The sequence below is a fragment of the Natator depressus genome, chromosome 5 (assembly GCF_965152275.1).
Source record: "Natator depressus isolate rNatDep1 chromosome 5, rNatDep2.hap1, whole genome shotgun sequence".
Classification (NCBI taxonomy): domain Eukaryota; kingdom Metazoa; phylum Chordata; order Testudines; family Cheloniidae; genus Natator; species Natator depressus.
Window position 1 is genome coordinate 42144681 of NC_134238.1, and position 21414 is coordinate 42166094.

The 21414-nt window shown below is 40.7% G+C and overlaps 1 protein-coding gene across 7 annotated transcripts in view; it reads left to right on the top strand.

The window, feature by feature from the left end:
• Window positions 1-21414, top strand: part of MAST4 (microtubule associated serine/threonine kinase family member 4) — a 442775-nt gene that overhangs the window by 259246 nt on the left and 162115 nt on the right. The window contains exons 1-2 of one of the 7 annotated variants that reach the window (XM_074952652.1): window positions 11135-11274; window positions 15189-15269. The exons of 5 other annotated variants lie outside the window; for them this stretch is intronic. In XM_074952652.1, the coding sequence (XP_074808753.1) occupies window positions 11228-11274; window positions 15189-15269 (128 nt within the window). In that variant the 5' untranslated portion in view covers window positions 11135-11227. Of the gene's footprint in view, window positions 1-11134; window positions 11275-15188; window positions 15270-21414 lie in introns of those variants that run through there. One more of the 7 variants, XM_074952655.1, reaches the window with a different exon arrangement.

Here is a 21414-nt window from a genome sequence, read left to right on the forward strand (position 1 = left end):
TATTCTAACTTGCATGGAAAAAACAGATTTCATTAGCTTTTTGGAGTACCCTTAGCCAAGAAGGATTTAGAGCACTGACAAGGCAGATCAAGATGCCATTGTTAAGATATCTGCTGCTATTAAGGCCTGACTTAATGGCAGAGGCAGAGGAGATTTCTCATCAAATTACTTTAACCAAGAGCACCAATCATGTTCAGATCTAGATGTAAAATGCAATTTCAAGAAAAAGATAATCATATGGTCTTTAACTCAGGTTGCATGTATATGGTCATGTCCCACTCTTTTCCAAAACTTCAGTACTGTTGTATGCTGTTAAATGTATATGTTTAAAAATATACAGAATGTGCAACGTGGCTAAGTAAGTATTCCAGTAGAAACCTTAATTTCTCAAATTTGCTGACTTTGTACATTTGATTTCTCAACCATAATGTTGCAGCCTCATTTCTACCTGTAGTATTTTATATGGGAAATGGTTCTGTTGTGTTTTGAAATTATTCTTGATTACATAACTTCCCAGAGGTCTATTTTTCAGATTTGTTTCATGGTACAAAAAGTTAATTAACATTTCTAATGAATACAGTTGTTGCTCTATATTCCTTGCCTGGTAACATAAAAATACAATAGACCTATGAGTACACCATACAATTCATGTTTAAAAGTGGTTTAAAAAATTAATCCATTGTTTAAAGCTACAATTAAAAAAAATATTTTGTAGAATAGTAAAGAACACCTTCCACCCCAGGTAGACTTTGATGAAGTGTTCTCTAGGACCACACAGTTTTACCTCATTGTGCTGTTCTGAAGCATTAATAAAATGCATCACCGCAACTTGCGCATATTTATGGGTATTCTTGTAAATTACAATCTGTAGGAAAGTCTCCTAGGAATAGTCTGGGTTATTTCTTTTCCATTTTTGTGATGCCCTAATTCTGTGTCTTCTGCTGCTAGTCTCCATTAAGACGCAGTACCGTATGTACTATTTCTAATGTTGGCTAGCAAGCAGGTCTGTGTTGATGCTGTGGCCCTAACATTTTAGTGAATCTTTTCCATGCATTGTCTGGCCTCTGTGTTAGTAAGGAGTGGAAGGTGTGTTTGTAGGTGTCCAGCCCACTTGAAAGCCTCCACAGATCTCCGTGGTTCTTGGATGACCTGCACAGAAAGTAGTAAGGAAGGAGGCTTGACTGTTGATGGTGGAAAACATTAGCTGGTACAGAGAGATTCCAGCACAAGGGATTCTTTCCAGTCTAAGTCATTGCTTTGCAGGATGCAAAGAGATGGTGCTATCTCTGTCACAAAAGTAGAAAAGTCCCATTCCATAGAACTTTTAAGGACGGCAAATCACTTTGTAAAACTTCCACTTAACCTCAGAATCCAATACCTCTTCCTATAAGAAACAGTGATAGGAGTTAGTGACACAAAACCAGACACAAGTTCATTAGTACAGTTCCAGCCTTATAAGTAATTAGCCTGTTTGCACCAGTACATAAGAATGGCCGTATAGGGTCAGACCAAAGGTCCATCTAGTCCAGTATAGTGTCTTCCAACAGTGGCCAATGCCACGTGCTTCAGAGGGAATGAACAGAACAAGTATTCATCACCCATTCCCAGCTTCTGGCAAACAGAGACTAGGGACACCATGCCTGCCCATCCTGGCTAATAGCCATTGATGCACCTATCCTCCCTGAACTTATCTAGTTCTTTTTTGAACCCTGTTATAGTCTTGGTCTTCACAACATCCTCTGGCAAAGAGTTCCACAGGTTGACTGTGTGAGGTATGAAGAAATACTTCCTTTTGCTTGTTTTAAACCTGTTGCCTACTGATTTCATTGGGTGACCCCTAGTTCTTGTGTTACGAGGAGGAGTGAACAACACTTTATTTACTTTCTGCACACCAGTCATGGTTTTAATAGACCTCAATCATATCCCTCCTTCGTCGTCTCTTTTCCAAGATGAAGAGTCCCAGTCTTTCTCATCTCTCCTCATACGGAAGCCATTCCATACCCCAATCATTTTTGTTTCCCTTTTCTGAACCTCTTCTAATTCAAATATATGTTGTTTGAGATGGGTTGACCACATCTGCATGCAGTATTTAAGATGTGGGCGTACCATGGATTTATATAGAGGCAATATGATATTTTCTGTCTTATCTATCCCTTTCTTAATGATTCCCAACTGTGATGGGTCCAGCACCACAGTGCCCCTTAGTAGCAGGGGTGGATGGGGTGTCGTGGCCTCATCACTCCTACATTCCCATGCCCGTCCTTTAAGGGCTTTCCAGTGTGGCCCAATGGCCAGTTTCCCTGTGCTCGCTCCTTAGTCGGGGGTAGTGGAACCTAACGGCTTGAGTCCACCCTGAGTATCGGGCGGTGTGGCCCGACGGCCAGGGTCCTCATAAACCACTCCCCGCGTTGGAGCAGTGCGGCCTAGCAGCTGGAGTCTGTACAATCCCCCTCGCAAGCGGGTTAGTGCGGCCTAGCAGCCGGAGTCTAGATAACTCACCCCACACGTCAGGGCAGTGTGGTCCAACTGCCAGAGTCCAAGTAACTCCCTCTCAGGCAGGGCAGTGTATCCCAATGGGCAGGGGGCTAGGGGGACCCAGGCCCGCCCTCTCCACCGGGACCCAACCCAGGGCTCTCCTATTGGCGGGGTTTCCCCTCACGCTTAGCTCGGCGGGGATCTGCCTGCAACACACCGAGCATTAGTGCAGCTTTAACGCTGCCTGTCTCTAAAATGCCCCTGGGTCACTTCCTACCCTCAATGTCATCTTTTCTACTCCGGGGGAGGGGGAGGTCCTCCGGTCCATCCCCTCCTGCCAAGACTTCCGTCTTGGACATCGGGTGCGTCCTGGCTTGGCTGTCCCCTGGATCTGGGAGCTTTGGCTGTCCCTCCTCCGGAGCTGGCGGTGTGCCTCCTTCTCCTCTGGTGGTCAGCCCAGACTGATCACCTTTGCAGGCTTTTATACTTATTCTCCAGTTGGAGCATGCCCATCAGAACTTCCGGGGCGGGGCTTCCTCTGCCAGGAAGGAAGGGTTAACCCCTGCGATACCAGTGCGGGGCCCCTCTGCCCTGTCACACCAACATTCTGTTAGCTTTTTTTTGACTGCTGCTGCATATGGAGTGGATGTTTTCAGAGAACTATCCACAGTGACTCTAAGATCTCTTTCTTGAGTGGTAACAGCTAATTTAAACCCAGGCATTTTATAGCAGTAGTAGTTTTGTAAGAATGATGGGAGTCAGAGCCACCGGCAGCGATGCTGAGCCTTCCTTTTGCAGCCCAGTGAAAGTCATGACCATCTGTGACCCCCTAGTAACAGATATTGTCAGGTTAAGTCTTTCTGGATCATTGGGTCTCCCTGTAGTCCTCACTGGTTCTGAGTCACAGCAGCAAAACATGTCCTCCCTTCCATCTGCAGGAGGCCAAAAATGGTCCCTCCTATTGTTGATGCCTAGCCATAGTGATCCATACCTTTGTGACCTCCAGCATTGATTATTGCAATTCATTTGACGTACCTCCCCTCGAAGTTCTCTAGCTAGTGCAGAATGCAGCAGGCTATCTGATCAGACAGCATGATGCCATAAGCATATCTCCTGTTGCTCCATTCTTTCTGCTGGCTCCTCATTAAATACTGAGTGCAGTGCTAGATCTTCAACATGGCATTTAAAGCCCTTGATGGGACTAGTCCAAACTACCGGAGACCCCGCCTCTCCGATTGCGACCATGACCCTCGGTGACAGGCATTTTCCACTGGAACAATGACTATCAAGCAAATAATTGAGGTAGGAGAAAATTTTCTGAAGAGCTGGTCCAAGTCTGTGGAACTTAATGTCAAGAATAGCTATTAACCTCTTTGATTTAGAACTAAATGCAAACCTCACTTCTCAAACTTAATATTTCCACAACAATGTCATTACAAAAAACCCCTACATTTAGAAACAGTCAAATTACTCATTTGAGTTGGGAAAGGAAGTTATCTATGATTGTTCTGTTGTCTATAATGTGTAAGGCACTCAGGTACCACAGGGATGGGGCAATAGAAGAATAGAGACAGGAGTGAAACTTCTGAACTTTCATCAACACTCCACCTGATGAGCTGCACAAGATTCAGACACTGGTATAATCAAAATGTAGCAAAGCAATGTAAATGCAATGGTTGCTCATGCAAAACTCCCCTGAACAAATTGCTTTTAGCAAAAAGTTGCATTTTTCATCTTTGAAAGAAAAAGAGTGACTCTCAGACTTTTTTTTTCTGTTGTTCTTACTAAAACTCATTCTGAGACCCTATTCTTAGCAGTAAAGCAACTGCTACAAATCTTGAGTGCCATCAAACTATAACTTTGCTAGGCACTATTGTACTGTTTGTATTTGTAATTAAAGAGTGATATTAGAATATTGAATTTGATGTTATAGTACTTGTTCATGCTGTAAGCCTTGAACCACTTCACAAAGCTAAATATTGGTAATAGGAGGGACAGCATAGGTAAACTCAGCAAGTTGCCTGAGCAGATCTGTGGAAAGTGGAAGCTGTTAGTGGTGAGAGTTGCCATAACATCAGGGTTAATCTCCCCTTCCCCCCTGGTCCATGGTAAGCAACTATACAATCTTTAATTTCCTCATTAGCAGAAGGGGACACAAAGTTCATATCTCTTGCCAAAGACAGCACTGCTAATAGTATGGCACCTCTAGTTCGTTGATACTTTGTCAGCATTGGGTGTGAACCCCAGTGCTGGTGTTGACAGTTAAATCCAAATTCTATTAGTTGAGAGCAAACTGTATCTAACACTATTATATTATAGGGCTGTAGTTTAGTTTATTACATAACCTGAAATATTCTGTTGTTCAGTGTGTGTAGCTGATTTCTATAGATTTGTAGTACTAATGTATGTCTTTGTCCTTTTGAAAATGAGTGGTTTTCAGATAGAGACCATTTTATAGGTAGTATGTCCTCTTCTCAAGACTGCAATTCAAGTTAAATTATAATCTGATAGGCTCTATTTCTCCCCTGCCCTGAAAGTATTAACAGGAATGTCAAATCACTCTGGGGAAGGAATGTAATGCACTCTTGAAAACTGGCAATAGAGGCTTTATCTTTCCTTTTAGAAAAGGAGAACAGTATTTGGAGGACTTAAATTCCAGAGCTGGGAATACATTAGACAAAGTCTGATCCCATCAGAGTGATTTACTCATACGTTTCTCTCACTGATGGCAGATTATCTTGAGCGACTCATGGAATTATGAGATTCTACAGTGAGAATCTTAAAGCTTCCATTTTGATTTAGCTTACCATCATTTAAGGATATAAGATCTTATTGATTACAGTTTGGGAAAGACAGATGAAATAAGTTATTACCTGACCTGTTTGGGTTTTATAGTCATTGTGGGTTTGTCAGAATTGCACTGGGGTTATGATTGGCATGGAATTATAGAAGGAAGAAACCAAAGAACTATAGTGAGTCGCCAGAAATTAGGGAGGAGAGGAGGCCCTGAAAGTGTGCAATATGGTGAGATTCGATATGGTGGTGAGGAAGATCAATTTTTAAGATGTTTTCATTTGAATAGATTTTTAGGGATTAAATGTACATTTTATATTCTTCTGCCAAGATTTTTAAAAGTGGATGCTCTTCAGGTTAAACGCCTAAATCCACAGGTACCGGAAATAGGGGTTTAGGTGATGACAGTGAGGTACCCATTTTTGAAAATGTTGGCCTTAATCTTTAGCCTATCTAGGTTTCTAACCACCATTTTTGTACATTGGAAAATCTCCCCTTAGCTCTGATCATCATATTTTGTTTCAAGGCTATTCTTTCAAGCTAAGACAGCACTTCAGTGGGAGCTTGTGTCAACACAGGCAGTATCTGTCAATACTCAGGTGAATCTAACTGGCAGGAAAGAATGATTTTTAATTGCAGACTTGCTGAGTGTTTGACATTGTACAGAGCAGAAACTAAAATAGGAGATATTTCTTCAGTTGGTCAGAGACTCATGTTGCCTGAGAAGCAATTTGGTGATAGGAGAAGTGATATTTTGCAGTGGTTGGTTTCCAGGAAATTAGACTGCTTGCAATAGTTCCCTGTTTTTGAGAATGGACTTTCTCCTTAACACTTAGTTCACATTATTTTCCCTTTTCTTTGAATATATAAAGAAAGTAAAGCATTAGTTATCCTCTGCTTTGCTTGCACATCCCACTGGCATACAAGAACTTGGTGTACAAACCTTAAAAAGCTGCCTTACCCCCACATTGTAATAACTCGTTTTAAATTTAGTACGAAGAGGTGATGGTTCTGTTCTCCAGAAAATTGTTAGTAAAAACCATCTTTGTGCAACTAAACTACTCGTGGATGGGGGGGCAGGGGAGGGCCTCTTTCCAGTAATCTCAGTACAATAGAGCCTTGAGCTAAATGGCAAGAGGTCAGTGCAAGCACATAGCCACTATCCACTTACAGCAAATAAACAGTAAATGTAACTTTCTAATGCCGTATTGCAGTAGTTAATCTTTATAATAGTAAATAGTGATCTACAGTGCTAAACTAAAAGTGTTGGATAAGTCAATAAAACACTTACGTCAACTGTTTCGAGGCTGACACTACTGTAGAGAGAAATGAAGTTTAAATTATCTCTGACTGAGACATTGATCCTATCCCTGCCCCTTGAAAGTACAATTAATTTTCTTTATTCCAGAAATAAAAATTGAATTGTGTTAAATTAATGAATGAGATTTTCTGCAACAATATGAGCCTCATTTTAATTATTGTTTTCCCAACTAGAAATTGGCAGGCGTGACTTGTAGCTGATCAATTTGAAATTAAACTCAAAGAATGGTTTTAACTAAATGGGGAGTCAATTCTTAGTAGCTAGACTTCATCTAATTAAATTAAGGCTTAATTTTGCTGTATAAGTACAACCGAGAACAGAATTTGTCAGAATTCACCACTATGTTCTTCAGTAAATCATCTTCCCAAGTCTTCTGGAAATCAAGAATGTAGGGAAGAAAATCTCGCGTACCAACCCAAAGGTGAGAATAAATCCAAGATGAGAATAAATTAATCCAAGGTGAGAATAAAATAGTACCAGTGATGCTGACTCGAAGTACCAGCATGAGTCAACTGAACAGTAATATGAAAATTTAAGAATACACTCCTGATCTGACCCGAAGTTGGATTCTCTTGGTCTCTATGGGTCTTAAAGTAGCCTTTGTACACAGCTTCACAGCTGCTTCTGCTTAAACTGCTATGCTCGGCCGGCAGTCCAGTTCTTTCTGTTATAGCCTCACCTACACCAATGGTGCTTTCCTGCTGGCCAGGAGCATGTACTGTCTGCTTATAAAGTTTTACACGAAAATAATTTTTTTATATCTTGTCATGCAGCATGGGTAACATTATCCTTTTGCATGCTGCTGGCTTTTAGTCACCATGCAGAGTTGGTTTTATAGGCCTCTGTTATAGGCCTGCCTTCTTAATTCACCTTCACGTCCAAGTTGGCATATAGGATTAATTTCTGAAACTTGTATTGCCTTTTTAAGCAAGGTGTGAAATGCTTCTGAACTTTACTCCTTTCATTGTTTTTTATATGGAAAAGACTGTGGCATTGCCTTGATCCAGTAAAAACTTTGGAACTATTTAGCTCTTACCCTGTTAGGACAGAACTGTCTTTTTCTTTTAAATCTGCCATGAAAGTTGATAAAGATTTATACAGTAGAAGCCATGCACCTTGCCTATATATACATAGTAGTTGTAGAGATTTCCTATCCTTTGGTTGATAATGCTCATCAAGATAACCTTCACCCAGCAATCAGAGAAATGGATGCTGTGTATAGTGGTAATATTAGCTGAAGAAAATGTAAATGAATATAATAGGAACAGACAAACATCCAGTCTCAAAGTCTACAGAAGTACTATAAATCTGTGCACAGGTTGTGCAGCTTTCCTTCATATGGCCCTGCAGTTGCATCACATCTCTAATCTGGAAGGGCTATCCCAAATTCAATCGTCATAATGTACTACAACTATTAATTATTTGTATCACTGTAGCACTTAGGAGCCCTAGTCATTGGTCAGGACTTCATTGTGCTAGGCCCTTTACAAACATAGAATAAAAAGACAGTCTTTGGTCCCAAGAAGTTTGCAATGTAGAGAAATTGGCTGCCCCTCCTGCTGGTTTAAGAATATTGAAGGATGACTTGCAGCAAATGGTCTGTGTACAGGTTTGCTGCACTTGTAAGGTACGGGATAGTTGTAAAGAATGGCTTGTGTTTTACTTACAAATTGAGGGGTAGATTTTCAAAGGCACAACTGGTAGTTTGGTGCCTAACTGTCCCCTTTGTGCCTTTAAAAATCGGCACACACACCCTATCTTAAGTTTAATCCACTTCCATGCTTACATCCTGTTTTGGGAGTGAGTTTTCCCATCAGATAATAGGGAGAGAGTTTAGGATTTGACCGGTAAGATTATTTGTAGGATAGATGTGGGCTAGTCCTATTTGGTTGAATAATTATTCAAGGTTTTTTTTAAGACTTGTAGAAATTCAAATGCACAATTCTGGGTTTTCTTAACTTGATTTCCAGTAGAGTACAAACTAAGGCCAATAGCATTATGTCAACCAAATTAGAAATATTGGCTAATACAAATATGTAATGGAAAGAAAAATCATAACTTAATGATTATTTATTTTCTTATGTATAATTATATGAGTTCTTTGGAGCGAGGGAGATAATCTGCCTTCTGTATTTGTATAGTACCTCACATATTGTTGGTGCTACTGATAACAAGCAAGCTGCAAACAATTATTTAATATCTAAATTTCATATTTCAGTATATTTTCTGAAAGGTACATTGTCAGTCCCTTAGACCCAAAATTTGATCTTTCTTACAATTTGGTCAGGAAAATCTTACATATTATATCATTTAATAAAAAGCCCCCACCTCATTGCAAGTAGTTTTGTTTATATTTTTAAAGACCAGAAGCACAATCTAGGAGGCATGCTGAAATGATCACCAGTGATCTTACACTGACTCCATAGTTGTACGCATTCGTGCAGACATCATAAGTGATGTTGGTACACCAAGATGTAAACAAAAGGAGCTATATTAGCTTCTCAGTTGTTAAAAACTGAAAGATTATATATAATATTGTGAGGTGTAGGCACCACTGCCTGTGGTTAAGGTTGCCTGACACTTCCCATCATAAGACCCTGTTTTCAGTTCCTTATGTCTTTGCCATACTTTGACTCTTCAGGCTGAAGTTTTCCGTGCTAGGTGTCTGCCTCAGGCTGTGTCTTTGTTGTTTTTTGTTTTGGTTTCAGCAAAAATGGTTCAGCCATTTCTGAGAATGAGATTTGGGAAAAATATGTGATTTTGTCCATGTTAACAAATTGGTTGTACTAATTGTTTTTAAGAGGCTCTGGAGCCTATGTGCTTTGGACTTAAAATTTGTTCAGGGGGCATCACCCTAGTGTCAGGGATGTGCCTTCTGCTTCCTCATTTAAAAAATTCTCAAATTTGGTGAAGTTATGAGCCTTTGAAAAATAAAAATTCAGTTTGCACATGCTGAGTAGAGAGTTGTTAGAGCTTGGGAGCTAAATTCTCCAAAGAGTCCTTTTGCATTGTCCAACCTATCACAGCCCATGTGTGCTAACTGCACTTCACAGGCATTATTTTCATAGAGAAATCTATTTCTCCTTGGGGGAGCATTCAACTTCCTTAACCAAGAAGCCATCCCTTTCTCTTCTTGCAGTCCCCTGCCTCATTCATGACATACCTTCTAACTTCTGCCACTACCAAGGGGTCCTACAGATAACAGCCTCCTTTACTACACAATTCTGAGTGATCCCCAGAGAAGCTCCATCCTGTGCATTGAATGAGGCAGGGGTCCTGTGGAAAAAATGTGATCATGTAATTAAAACTGTATCCTAATGCATGTGCACAATGGGGGTGAACTAAGATTGCTCAGGCAACTTTAATTCTGGTATTTCTTAACTTTTGAAAACTTGACTTTGCAGCCTTAATAATGTTCTTTTGAAACGGGCTGTTTTTTAAATATATATAATATGTTATCACAAGGAAAAGTAGAAATTTGTGGATGCAGACTTTTAAAACTAAAAAACTAATGGTTGGCAAGTAGAAAAACCATAAAAACAACATTAAATGATTCACATAAATTGTTTTCACATTACTGTTACATTAGACTGGCATGAAGCACTTGCCATAGAAAACATTGAGTTGAATGGGGTAAAATATTCTGACTCTTATAGTATTTGTAATAAACACTTACGTAAAGTTTTAGCATAAAGGCATAGACCAAAGAAGGTATCAGCCAAAGGCATAGACCAAAGAAGGGGATAGGGAAAAGAAATGGGTAAGTTTAAATCAAGTAAGAGACATCAGATATACACTGTACTTTGAGTGTCTCTGTAAAGCATTGCATATTACTGTTATTAAAATGAGATTGTTTTCAGATTCTATATTTTAAAGGCAATCTAAAATGTCTGTCTTCAATTTGCAGTCTGGGTCTCATCCTTAATAAAATATTTATAACCTTTCCCTTTTTAACATTCAAGTACAACCACCCCAAAACAGAACACTAACTTTTTGTCTTACATTAACAATCAGTGCTACAGTAATATAATGTATTTGCTCCTAAGTCTCCTAAAATCATTTTCTATATCAAGAAAAGGAGCTTACATTGTCATTCAGTGACTTGCTATTTTATTGCCGCAGACACTGAATAATTCTGTTTACCAAGAAAAGGGATAATGTGACTTAAGCAAGATAGCTAAATCCTATTTGATAGGCTTGTAGGGGGTGGTAAACGTTTGACATTTGCCGAGGGAAACTGGTTTAAGCATACAGTGCCGTTGCTTTATGTTTCTGAGCTGTCAGTCTGTGTGGCGAGGGGGACTTTTCATTCTGTCGAGGTGAAAAAGTGTGCGCGTCAGTGAGGCAATTGCTTTTTTAGGCTATTAGAAATTAATTACTTGACGTGCAGAACTAAAGGCTTCATTCTCTTTGCAAAATCAGTGCAGTGGGCATTGCTGTTAACTTGAAAAAGGCAGCTGACATCTCTTCATGACAGCTAGAGGTGGAAGGACCCAAACTTGCAGTACACCCCCTCTCCCCCCAGAGATTGTTAGTCCATTCCTTTATAGTGGTTCATTTTGGCTCTCTGTCATCACCAGGATGCTGCCAGTGAATGTGTGTCATGGTTACAATAGAGTGTGGTAACATATAACAGCAATGAAAGCCCAGCGGGAAAGGCTACAAATTCCAGGGTTGACCTTGGAGTAAGTATTGTCTGTCTTTAATATTTTAATGATTTCTGCATGGCATTAGCTTTTGTGCAACCAATAGCTATGTAATATATGTTTGTACTGACAATCTCGGAGCACTGCAGCTTTAGGTTGAAGGAACATGTTTTAAATGCATTGCAGTTGATTTCAGCAAATGTGTGAGCCTAGAGCCAGGACATTGCAGTATATTTAGAAGAAAACATTTCTGCATATTTAAAGTTGCTGAATCTCAGGGCATGAAGCATCCTAACAGCTCACAGTGAAAGAATATATCTGTAGGCCATGGTGTCTGTCTTTCTCTCCCCCTCTCTGTTACTGTTTGTTTATCCCAGTGTTGCCTTTCAGAAAGGCCTCTGTCTCTGCTGAATAATAGAGAGCACTACAAGAGATTAGAACATAATAGACATGCTATTTGTGAGCATTCATTAAGTATGATACATATTTTACATGTGTAACAGAATATTAATGAAGTGTCTTACATTCTGAATGATTCCTGCTTAGCATCTAGTCTCTGCAGTAAATGTGTTTACCTAGTTTAGCAGTGTGTTTACTTTGTATTTTCTTAAAGCTGATTAACTCATTTGCCCGCTTTCAGTTCTTACTTTGAAAGTAGCTACATGAAAATATACAAATTGGCTTTATAGCGAATATGTTGGACAAAGCCTCTTATTCACAAAGTGTCAGCACATATTCTAAATTAATCAGCCAATTGTATTTATATCTGTACATACGTACTTACACAGAGACTCCATATGCTATGCATGTGTTAATACATACAGTAGGCACCCCAGAAAATTTGCTGTTTTTAGCTAGATAAATAGATATGGTTACTTCACCTCCTACAGTATTCCCTTGGACTTCCACATTCTTGCTACAGGAAATGCCTGAGCACTGAAAATACAAAGGGAAAGTTATTTAGTTATAAAAGATACTACCTAAGACATTTGGAAAGTTTTAAAGGGAGACATGTATGCAAGTAAGTGTGTGTGTATGTGTGTATATATACATGGGGAAAATAATCCATTCTAATATTGCTTTAAGGTGCCAGAAGCCTTATTATAGAAAATGACTTTGGAGTTAGTGCTTTGGAGTTTTCCCATTTATGCTTTTAAAACATTATTGAAAAAATCCATATTTCAATGAAGACTTAATAATGCTCCTGCTTCTTTTACTTTGGAGGGGTTTGTGAACTTGTAGGTACCTTTTAGGACTTCAGAAGTGTATTCTGAGAAATAACATTACTAATTTCTCACAGATTTTGAAGGAGCTTCTTAAGGAGCTCCTTAAAATAGTTTCCATGAATAATTTATAGTTGTATTCTCTTTTCTGAAGAAATCACAATTTAAATACTTTAAAAATTAAACTTTACCAGAAATACATAATAATCTAATTCAAATGATGTCTCCAGCTACAAAAGTTGAAAAATCATTTACAACACTATTTTTCAACAAATACTTTTGTTTTTGTAAAGGGAGGTAATGACTTGTACCAAACAGTGTGTATTTCTTCCTCCTCATGGTGCAACCTCCCACGGTTATGCTTACTCTGCCATAGTGCTCAGATTTTGAATCATATATATTGTTAAAATGTATATTACTATAATACTAGTTGTTTGCTTTTTGTAGTTAAAATATTGTCACAATAAAAATTATGTATCTATTTGTATTACCTTACCTCTTTTATTAATACTTTTTGTTTTATTAGAATTGACCAAAATTTTAAAAATTAACTCTTTACCTTTAAGTTGTCTCTGTACTTTCTTATATTTTACTTTGTTTGGACAGAGAAAGGACATGGCAAATTTACGGTTGGTTTCACCACCGGCTCCTTACCCCAATCTACCCCTGCCACTAACCTTCTACTGCACCCCAAGCTCCAGCGGAGGGGACACACACACACACACACGCGCGCACAGGAGAAACACGCTCCCTGCTCTCAGTTCTCCTGTCCATAGCACCCAGGACCAGCAAGGAAAGTGCTACTCAGCCCTTGCTGCCCCGGAATGGAGCATGACCAGTACAGACAGAGTCTGAATTTAGCTGCCAAATTCTAAGAAGTGTCTATTGAGCATGTGTGAAGATATTTTTCAAATCCATTTTTCCACATGAATGCAAAAAGCACATCCCTGACACCTGCAACCTCCTACAAATTTCAAGTCCCTGCTCCCAAGCTTGGATGCTAGAGCGTCTCAATGAAAAGATTGTAGGATTTTTTTTTAATGTGTCAAAACAACATATTTTCCCTAATCTCATTCTTGGAAATGGCCAGACCATGTTTGCTTGAATTTAAGCCTCTCCCACCCCCCAAACAAACAAACAAACCCCACCAAAATAAACCCAGTCTGACCCAGCATAGAAGAGTTCAGCCTGACCACCAAGTTTAGCAAAGTTATAAACAACTGAAAAAAAGGTTTATAATGGTGTGTCAGATCCTGGTTGACCTTTCCCCTTCTGGGTTCTCACCAGGCTGCTGTGCTTGGATCTGGCCCTGGATCCATCGTACTTCTGAGCTCCCCTGGATCTTCATTTGCAGTCTCTTGCTCTAGCCTCTTGGACACAGACTCTGTCTCATAGCACTTTCAGGGAATGGATCCCCGCAGTCTACCTTCCCTATGCGCCCAGCATCAATGCTCACCGATAAGACAACCCAGTTGCACAAGCTTACACTCCCCAGAACTCCATCCTCCTGGGGACACTGGTTTAGTTTACCCTTTCTCAAGGCCCATAATAGTTGGATCAAGCATACATAAATTTTGCAAAGAGGATTTCTAAACCAATCACATTTTATCCCCATGGTTGCACTAGCACAGGTGCAACTCAGCCTGTGATTTAACTTTGGGAGTGCTAGCATAGGTTGGCCACAGGGTTCAGGTAGATGACAGGATGTTGGGGAAAAAAGGCTGATGACTGGTCTATCTGTGTGCTCCCACTGTTGCTCTGTCTGGAGCTAGCACCAAAGCTAGAGCAAAGTGGGAGAATTTGAGAGAGTCTTCAGTGCACACAAAAGTGCAAGCAAAGCTAATTAGTCGCTTTAGGACAAGAATTGAAGATGGCTAACTTTAGCCAGTTGCAACTAGAGGCATGTTACGGACATACTAAAAAGCTTTCCAGCAAGCATTCATGGGAAAAGTGCATGTCGCTGTTTGAGTACACTTCAGAGGTGCAACTGTGGAATCTGTCAGTGGCCCTACAATGCTATTTTTACAGACGAACCTTTTGAAGTAGAACTACAGTCCAAAGCACTTTTTAAAGACAGTTTCTAAGGTCAGAATTGTCAGATGTGGTTGTCTGTTAAACACATATCTGTAGTGAGTCACTTTAAATATTTGGCCTGACTTTCAGAACCGTTGAGCATCTGCGTTTCCCACTGTTACGGTAGTGCATCATGTTTGAAAATGGGGCCACTTTTATTTAGGTGCCTAAATTTGGGCTCCCAGATTTGAAAATTTGCACCAAAGTTTTCTTATAGCCAAAAATCATATTTTTATAAAGCCCATGTGCAAAATCAAATTCTTAGTTTTAGGTATCTGAATATCTTCTTGTGTAAAGACTGCTCTATAGCACTTGAGCACCTCAGGTTGTTTGTTATAAACACAATACTTTACAAAGTTCCTTTCAGTTTTCCCTAGAGGACTCACATGGCAGTAATCTTTTCCTGAAAAAAGCCAAATGTGTAGGCTATTCCACGCTTCCCACGTTTTCTTTTTTAAACTTTTTATCAATTTCATAGCCAGGGTGGACCAAAACTGATGAGGCTAATAGAAGTTATAATTAGTGGATGGTTGTGTACCATTTCATTCAAAACAGCGCTCTAAAATTTCTGTTTTAAGGACCATAACCCCTAAAGTAAATCATGCTACTTTTACTGAAGCGTTTGTTTACTAGAGATGACATTATTTTAACTTTCAGTCTCACCCCAAGGAGCCTGAGCCCAACCCCAACAAGCCCTTGCAGTCCATGCAGTCCTCTGTTCGCTTTTCATTTTTGGAGGTAAGCAAGTAAACTTCTGTCATTGCCATTCTTTTCTTCATTAAAAAAAAAGAAGACACACTGGGGGCGAGAGTGGGGGAAGGCAGATTACTGAATCAAATATGTCTGTGCAGTCAGGAAAGTATGTCTACTTAAAACAAGATCTTGTTCCAGCATTAAAGTATTTTTCAAATATGACAGAAACATGTTGTGAGAGGGATTAAAGAGACTCAAGATGTTGATGCATAGGGAGTTGGGAGTCATTGAAAAATCAAATCTTTTTATTATATTCTGTTTTCTGTAGCTAAATTTCAACAATTGTTACTAGTTCTTGTGGGCCTTGCAGTTTTGCATTTATTTTGGTGCATTGTCTGTACAGGGGATGCCTGTATGTGGGTTCACTTTGTCACTGAGCTCACCTCCTTATGATGAAATGATTGTGATAGGAGGTACAAACATGCAAGTGGATACACTGGCTATTTTAAATTTGTGGTGTTAGAATTTAATATTATATCAGTTTAATGAGATATGCTGCACTGTTTCCCATCACGTTAAAAGTCTGCGAACAGTTCAGAGGGTGAGGATTGTTCATTATTCAAATAGTTATGTTTGTGTAGCAGATAGACAATGATGCACTTTTAGACAATGATGTACTTTTACGAGGTCAAACAGTTTTCAAAATAGGAATTTGATGTCCAGGAGCTACACTGACCTAGGAACGCACATAGTGATCTAGTGTAGGTCCTTTGGACTGTTTCCTCTTCCAGCAGTAGAAATGTCATGGCAATAGAAGTTGTGATTCTAATACAGTAAAACTTCACAAATATGCTCTGTGAGGTCTTATGTCAAAGACATGATTACTTTGTCAAAATATACGAGAGAACATTTACTATTATACTATGAAATATAATCATTGATAATGAAAACTGAAGTACACTTGTCAAATAAACAAAATTTATTTGGTGATGCATCATTCTTGCTTTGTTCAATGTCTTGCTAATTCACAGAATTAAGTAAATAACTGTATCCTGTGTCTTTTTCAGTAGTGAGAGTACAAGGTTCTGCTCAATGGAGAATGTTCTCAAAATAAATATTAATACATTGTTATACATATCCGGGATGAGCAACTATGTAATTTTGTTAATCAAGAGTTTCAGCAGATGCTCTTAGGGTGAAAAAACTTTGAAAAAGTAGTTTGTTTTTTAATTATATAGTAATGCACATATTGTGTGCATTAAGTACACACAAATAGGCCTTAAGTATATGGTTCTAAAGCTTTGGTTGAACGTTGTGTGGAAGACGTTACGTGAATGTATTATTCTTGGTAATATACAATTTTCTTTATTAAAAACAGGTGGATCACTGTCATCCTTATTTACGTGATTTGAGATGAAATTGGGAAATGTGGTATTTTCTGTGTTTTGGGATTTTCCCCCTCAACATTTTCATAGTGGTTGGTTTTTTTTTTTTTTTTTTTCCCCCCCAAATGCTTGCTGTTTGGTGCAGTGGGCGGGGGGGGGGGAGGGGTTAAAAAAAGAATTTTTTGTGTATTTTTAAATATTTAAGAAGTCATTGAATATATTCTGTTCTTAATGTGTTTGAAAGCTCTCTGATGTTAATTAGCTGGTGGTCTGCAGCAGCATTATATGCTATAGTGTTTGTCTTGATAGCAGGAAAATAGTGAGTCATTTTTCAAAAACAAATGTTTTCAAACAGCCTCTTATGCAGCCAAGAGAAAGCATATAGCTCTGATTCATTCTGGATTGTGACCTTCTCTTTTTGTTTTGTATATTTCTGTAAACTCAGGGGGTTTGAAAAATGCAGAACAGCAAATGCATCAAATAATAGTTGTCATTCAAGGCTGGTCTAGGTCAATAGGAAAAAAGTGTGTGTGTGTGAGGCAGTGACTTCACTGAGACTTCTCTTGCTTAAAAATAATGAGGTGCATAAGTGTTTGCAGGACTGGGGCCTTAGAAAAATGTGCCTGAATAGAATTTGTGTGGGCTAGAGCCCTCGGTTGTGGTCCCTTCCTACCAGCTCTTTCCCTTACAGTTGAACCATAGAAAGCTATCCTCTGTAAGTTTCATTTATAGTCGTTGACATCACACTATTGCATTGGTCATTTCAAAGTCATTAGTATTACTCTCCGTAAGGGATATTGTATTAAAAAATTGCTTGGGAATGATAGGTGTCAACCGTTGGGAGTCAGTGGGAAACAGGCGCATATCTGCCATTTGTACATTTGAAAATCTCCAACTTATACAGATGATGGTTTTTATATAAAGCTCCAGTGTGCCAGGTGCTTTACAGTACATACAGAAGAAATGACCCCTTCCAGAAAGAGCTTCCTCTGAAACCACAAACAACTGAGTATATGAAAAAACATGGGGGTGTGCAGGAGAAGACAATAAAAGGGTTGCAAGAAGATCGAGGAGTTGCTTAAAGGTGATGCACAGATATTGATGGATTTTAAAATTATCTATTCAAACTTGTAATCTAATAGGTTTGGATTTATTTTAGTCTTCATTTGGGTGGGCATTCTTTGGAATGGAAATGGGGAATGGGAATGGTGGATGGGTGTTCAAACATATGTGTATAGCAAGACCAAAATTAGCAGGGAGAGCGGAGGAGGTAAAGCTCTTGAAAGAAGAGGGCAAAAAGCATGCTGAGTAGTAGAGGAGTTAAAATAAAACAATAGGGTGGGGTTGAAGGGAGGAACTGATGGCCAATGATTAGGTAGAAAAAAGCAGAGTCTTGAATTTCAGAACTGTGTGATGTGACCAGGAGCTTGTTAGGTTGTGAAGCTGATTTGGGAAGGCAGGGAGGCTGTCTGTGTGCGCCCTTTAAAATAAGGCTATGTCTACACTTAAAATGCTATGGCAGTGCAGCTGCAGCTACTGAATCACTTGAGTATAGATCAGGGGTTGGCAACTTATGGTATGCGTGCCAAAGATGGACGCATGCCAGTTTTTTTTAATGGCACGCTGCTGCCTGCCATGTCCCAGCTGCCCGCCCCGCTCAGCCTGCTGCCGAACCCAGGCTGGGACCCCAGCAGGCAGCAGCGTGCCATTAAAAATCCTGCCCACCCTGGCTCTCTCTTCTCTGCCCCCCGTGGGGGCAGGGTGAAGAAGCTTGGTCCTGCTGGCTGCTGCTGGGTAGGTGAGCTCCCCCTCCCCCGCCTCGTCCCCCAGCGTGCTGGGATCCTGCCCCTCCTCTCCCTCCCTGCCGCCGATCAGCTGATGGCCCTGCAGCGCATTCACTGCTCCGGGGAGAAGGCGGAGAAGAGGTGGGGACAGGGCCTTGGGGAAAGGGGGGAGGGCGGCGAGAATCAGGGCATATCCCCTCCAGCCCCCTGTCATGAGCCGCTCTGGGCAGGGGGTTGGGAGTACCCCCACAACCCTAGCCTACACCCCCAGCCCTCTGCCCTGATCCGTGCACCCCCCACACACATACCCAGCCCTCCCATGCCCTGACTCTTGCACCCCCCACATTCTCACCCCCACCCTGAGCACCAAACGGGAGCTCCTGCACCTGCCCCCCCACATTCCTGCCTGCACCCCTCGCACCAAATGGGAGCTGCCCAGGTAAGCACTCCATACCCAAACCTACTGCCCCAACCCTGAGCCCCCTCCCTCATTCTAGCTCCTGGCCAGACCCTACACCCCAACCTCCAGCCTGCTCCTTCACCCCCAGCCCCAGCCCAGTGTACTCCCACTCTCAGCTTAGTGCAGAGAGAGAGGAAGAGAATGTGCTAGAACCAGAAGAAGGTAGGTACCCACTCTGTGTGGGCAGGGCCGGGATCCCAGGCTGGCAGTGGGCTGAGCAGGGCCAGCAGCCGGGACCCTGGCTGGCAGGAGCTGGCGGACGGAACCCCGGACTGGCAGCGGGCTGAGCCGCTCAACCCACTGCTGGTCTGGGGTCCCGGCCGCCGGCCCCGCTCAGCCTGCTGCCGGTCTGGGGTTCTGGCTGCCAGCCCGGGTCCTGGCCACAGGCCCCGCTCAGCCTGCTGCCAGCCTAGGTGAACGGAACCCCAGGCTGGCAGCAGGCTGAGCGGGCCAGCGGCGTAAGATCAGCATTTTAATTTAATTTTAAATGAAGCTTCTTAAACATTTTGAAAACCTTGTTTACTTTACATACGACAATGGTTCAGTTATATAATATATAGACTTATAGAGAGAGACCTTCTAAAAAACGTTAAAATGTATAATTGGCACACGAAACCTTAAATTAAAGTGAATAAATGAAGACTCGGCACACCACTTCTGAAAGGTTGCCGACCCCTGGTATAGATACTACAGCAACAGGCGTGGTTCTCCCATCATGGTAGGTAATCCACCTCCCTGAGAGCCAGTAGCTAGGTCAACAGAAGAATTCTTCTGTCAACTTTGCACTGTCTACGTTGGGTTAGGTCAGCTTAACTACATCTCATGGGGGTGTGCTTGTGGCTATGCCAATGTAACTTTTTAGTACTGTAGACGAGTCCTAAGTTTTTGAAGCTTTTTTGTGCCTGTTAGCCCTGCTGAGCCAACACAGCTGAGAGGGAGTTTGGAATTGTTTACTGAGTGCCAATCAGTTACACCCGTGCAAACCCATTAAAAGCTCATGGAGTTACAGAGGTGTAAATGGGGGTATAATTTGAAGATAATAGAAGCACAATTTAGTCTGCAGAATCTTTATTATTGGTCTGCTATTCAAAAAGGAAATACAGCAACTTGACTTTCAGATCCTATGTTGTGTTTGTGGGGCTGGTGGGTGGGAAAACTGTTTTACTAGTAAACAGAGCATATTGGTAAGAAAACAGAGAGATGATAGACCTAGAACCCTACAATGGTGTTCTGAGTCATATTCAGAGTAAAACTACACTTTAAGTAGTTGCATTTGTCCTTCTAAATCCCCACAGACTGTCTTCACTGCAGAGTTAACCAGGGAGAAGGCACATAGATCTGAGCATCTGGGTTGGCCTAGCCCAGATCTGAGCATCTCCACAGCAAAGCCATACCTGAGTTACTGTGTCCTCGCTGTTTTGGCACTCACCTGTGTATATCTAGGGGCATAGTCCATGGTTATTTGTGCAGAGATGCTCTAGGATCCTTTTCCAGCCAATTGTGGGAAAACTTACCTTCTCCTTGGTGAGGCCGGTATTGGTGAAAGGACATTGGAGGACTATCAGCACTCACGGGATTTAGCCTATGTCCTCACTGCAAAGTGGGAGGTTCCAGCCCAAATTAAAGAGGATCCTGGGTTCTAACCCATATCCTAAGCAAGGTAAGATAGCCTGAGCTTAAAGAATCTCCATACCAGGGTCAGAAGTCCGTCTGTGTCGATGGTAGTAGGGTTTGGGCTAAAGCTCAGGTAAACTGTGCTGTGAAGACATACCCTCAATGATATGGGCCCTGGATGCCTTAGAAATCAATTTTTTTTTTTATGGACAACCGGAAGAAATGTAAATAGTTGTGTACAAATTTGACTGTCTTATAAAATGCTTCAATCTGACGCCTTCTTCGTTTTCTTTTTCTTTTTTTTTTTTGCTTCATAAAGTTTAGGAGGAAGATTTAATAAAAACGGTGTATTCTAAATAGGGAAATGATTAATGAGGGAGAAAAGAACCTTGAGAAATTGCCAGCCTGCACCTCTCTGGAATGGTGCTCTGGAGTGACATTTTATTTATTTATTTATTTAGTACATTTTTTAAAATACATCTTTAGGTGCCCATCCAGTGCTCTAGAGGCAATTATTTCCTTGTCGCAGTCTGAAAACTGCTTTATCTTTTTCTTTAGTAAGAGATAACTTGTCTGAGACATTTTAAATGCTGTTCCGTTGATCCCCTTTCCCTTAGCTCACATAAAGATTTTCCCCAAAGTAGCTGCCTGTTAGTTTTTATTATAAAAGCATGTGATTGTCTGCGCTACACTTTATACATATATTTTATTTAATGTGAGATTTGCTACACTGCTGCAAGTTAGTGATTTAGATTAGCCAACAGTTTGGGAGAGGATAAAGAGCTATCTGAATTTGATTAGCTTCTGCAAAATGGTTGAGCATTTGGTAATATTAGATCTCTGATGCTGATGGTATTAAAGAATTTTACTTTTGTTTGAAAATCTATACAAAAGTCTTCATATACTGTAGTTGTAAAAGTGACCCAAATGAAGATTTCCTGAACTAC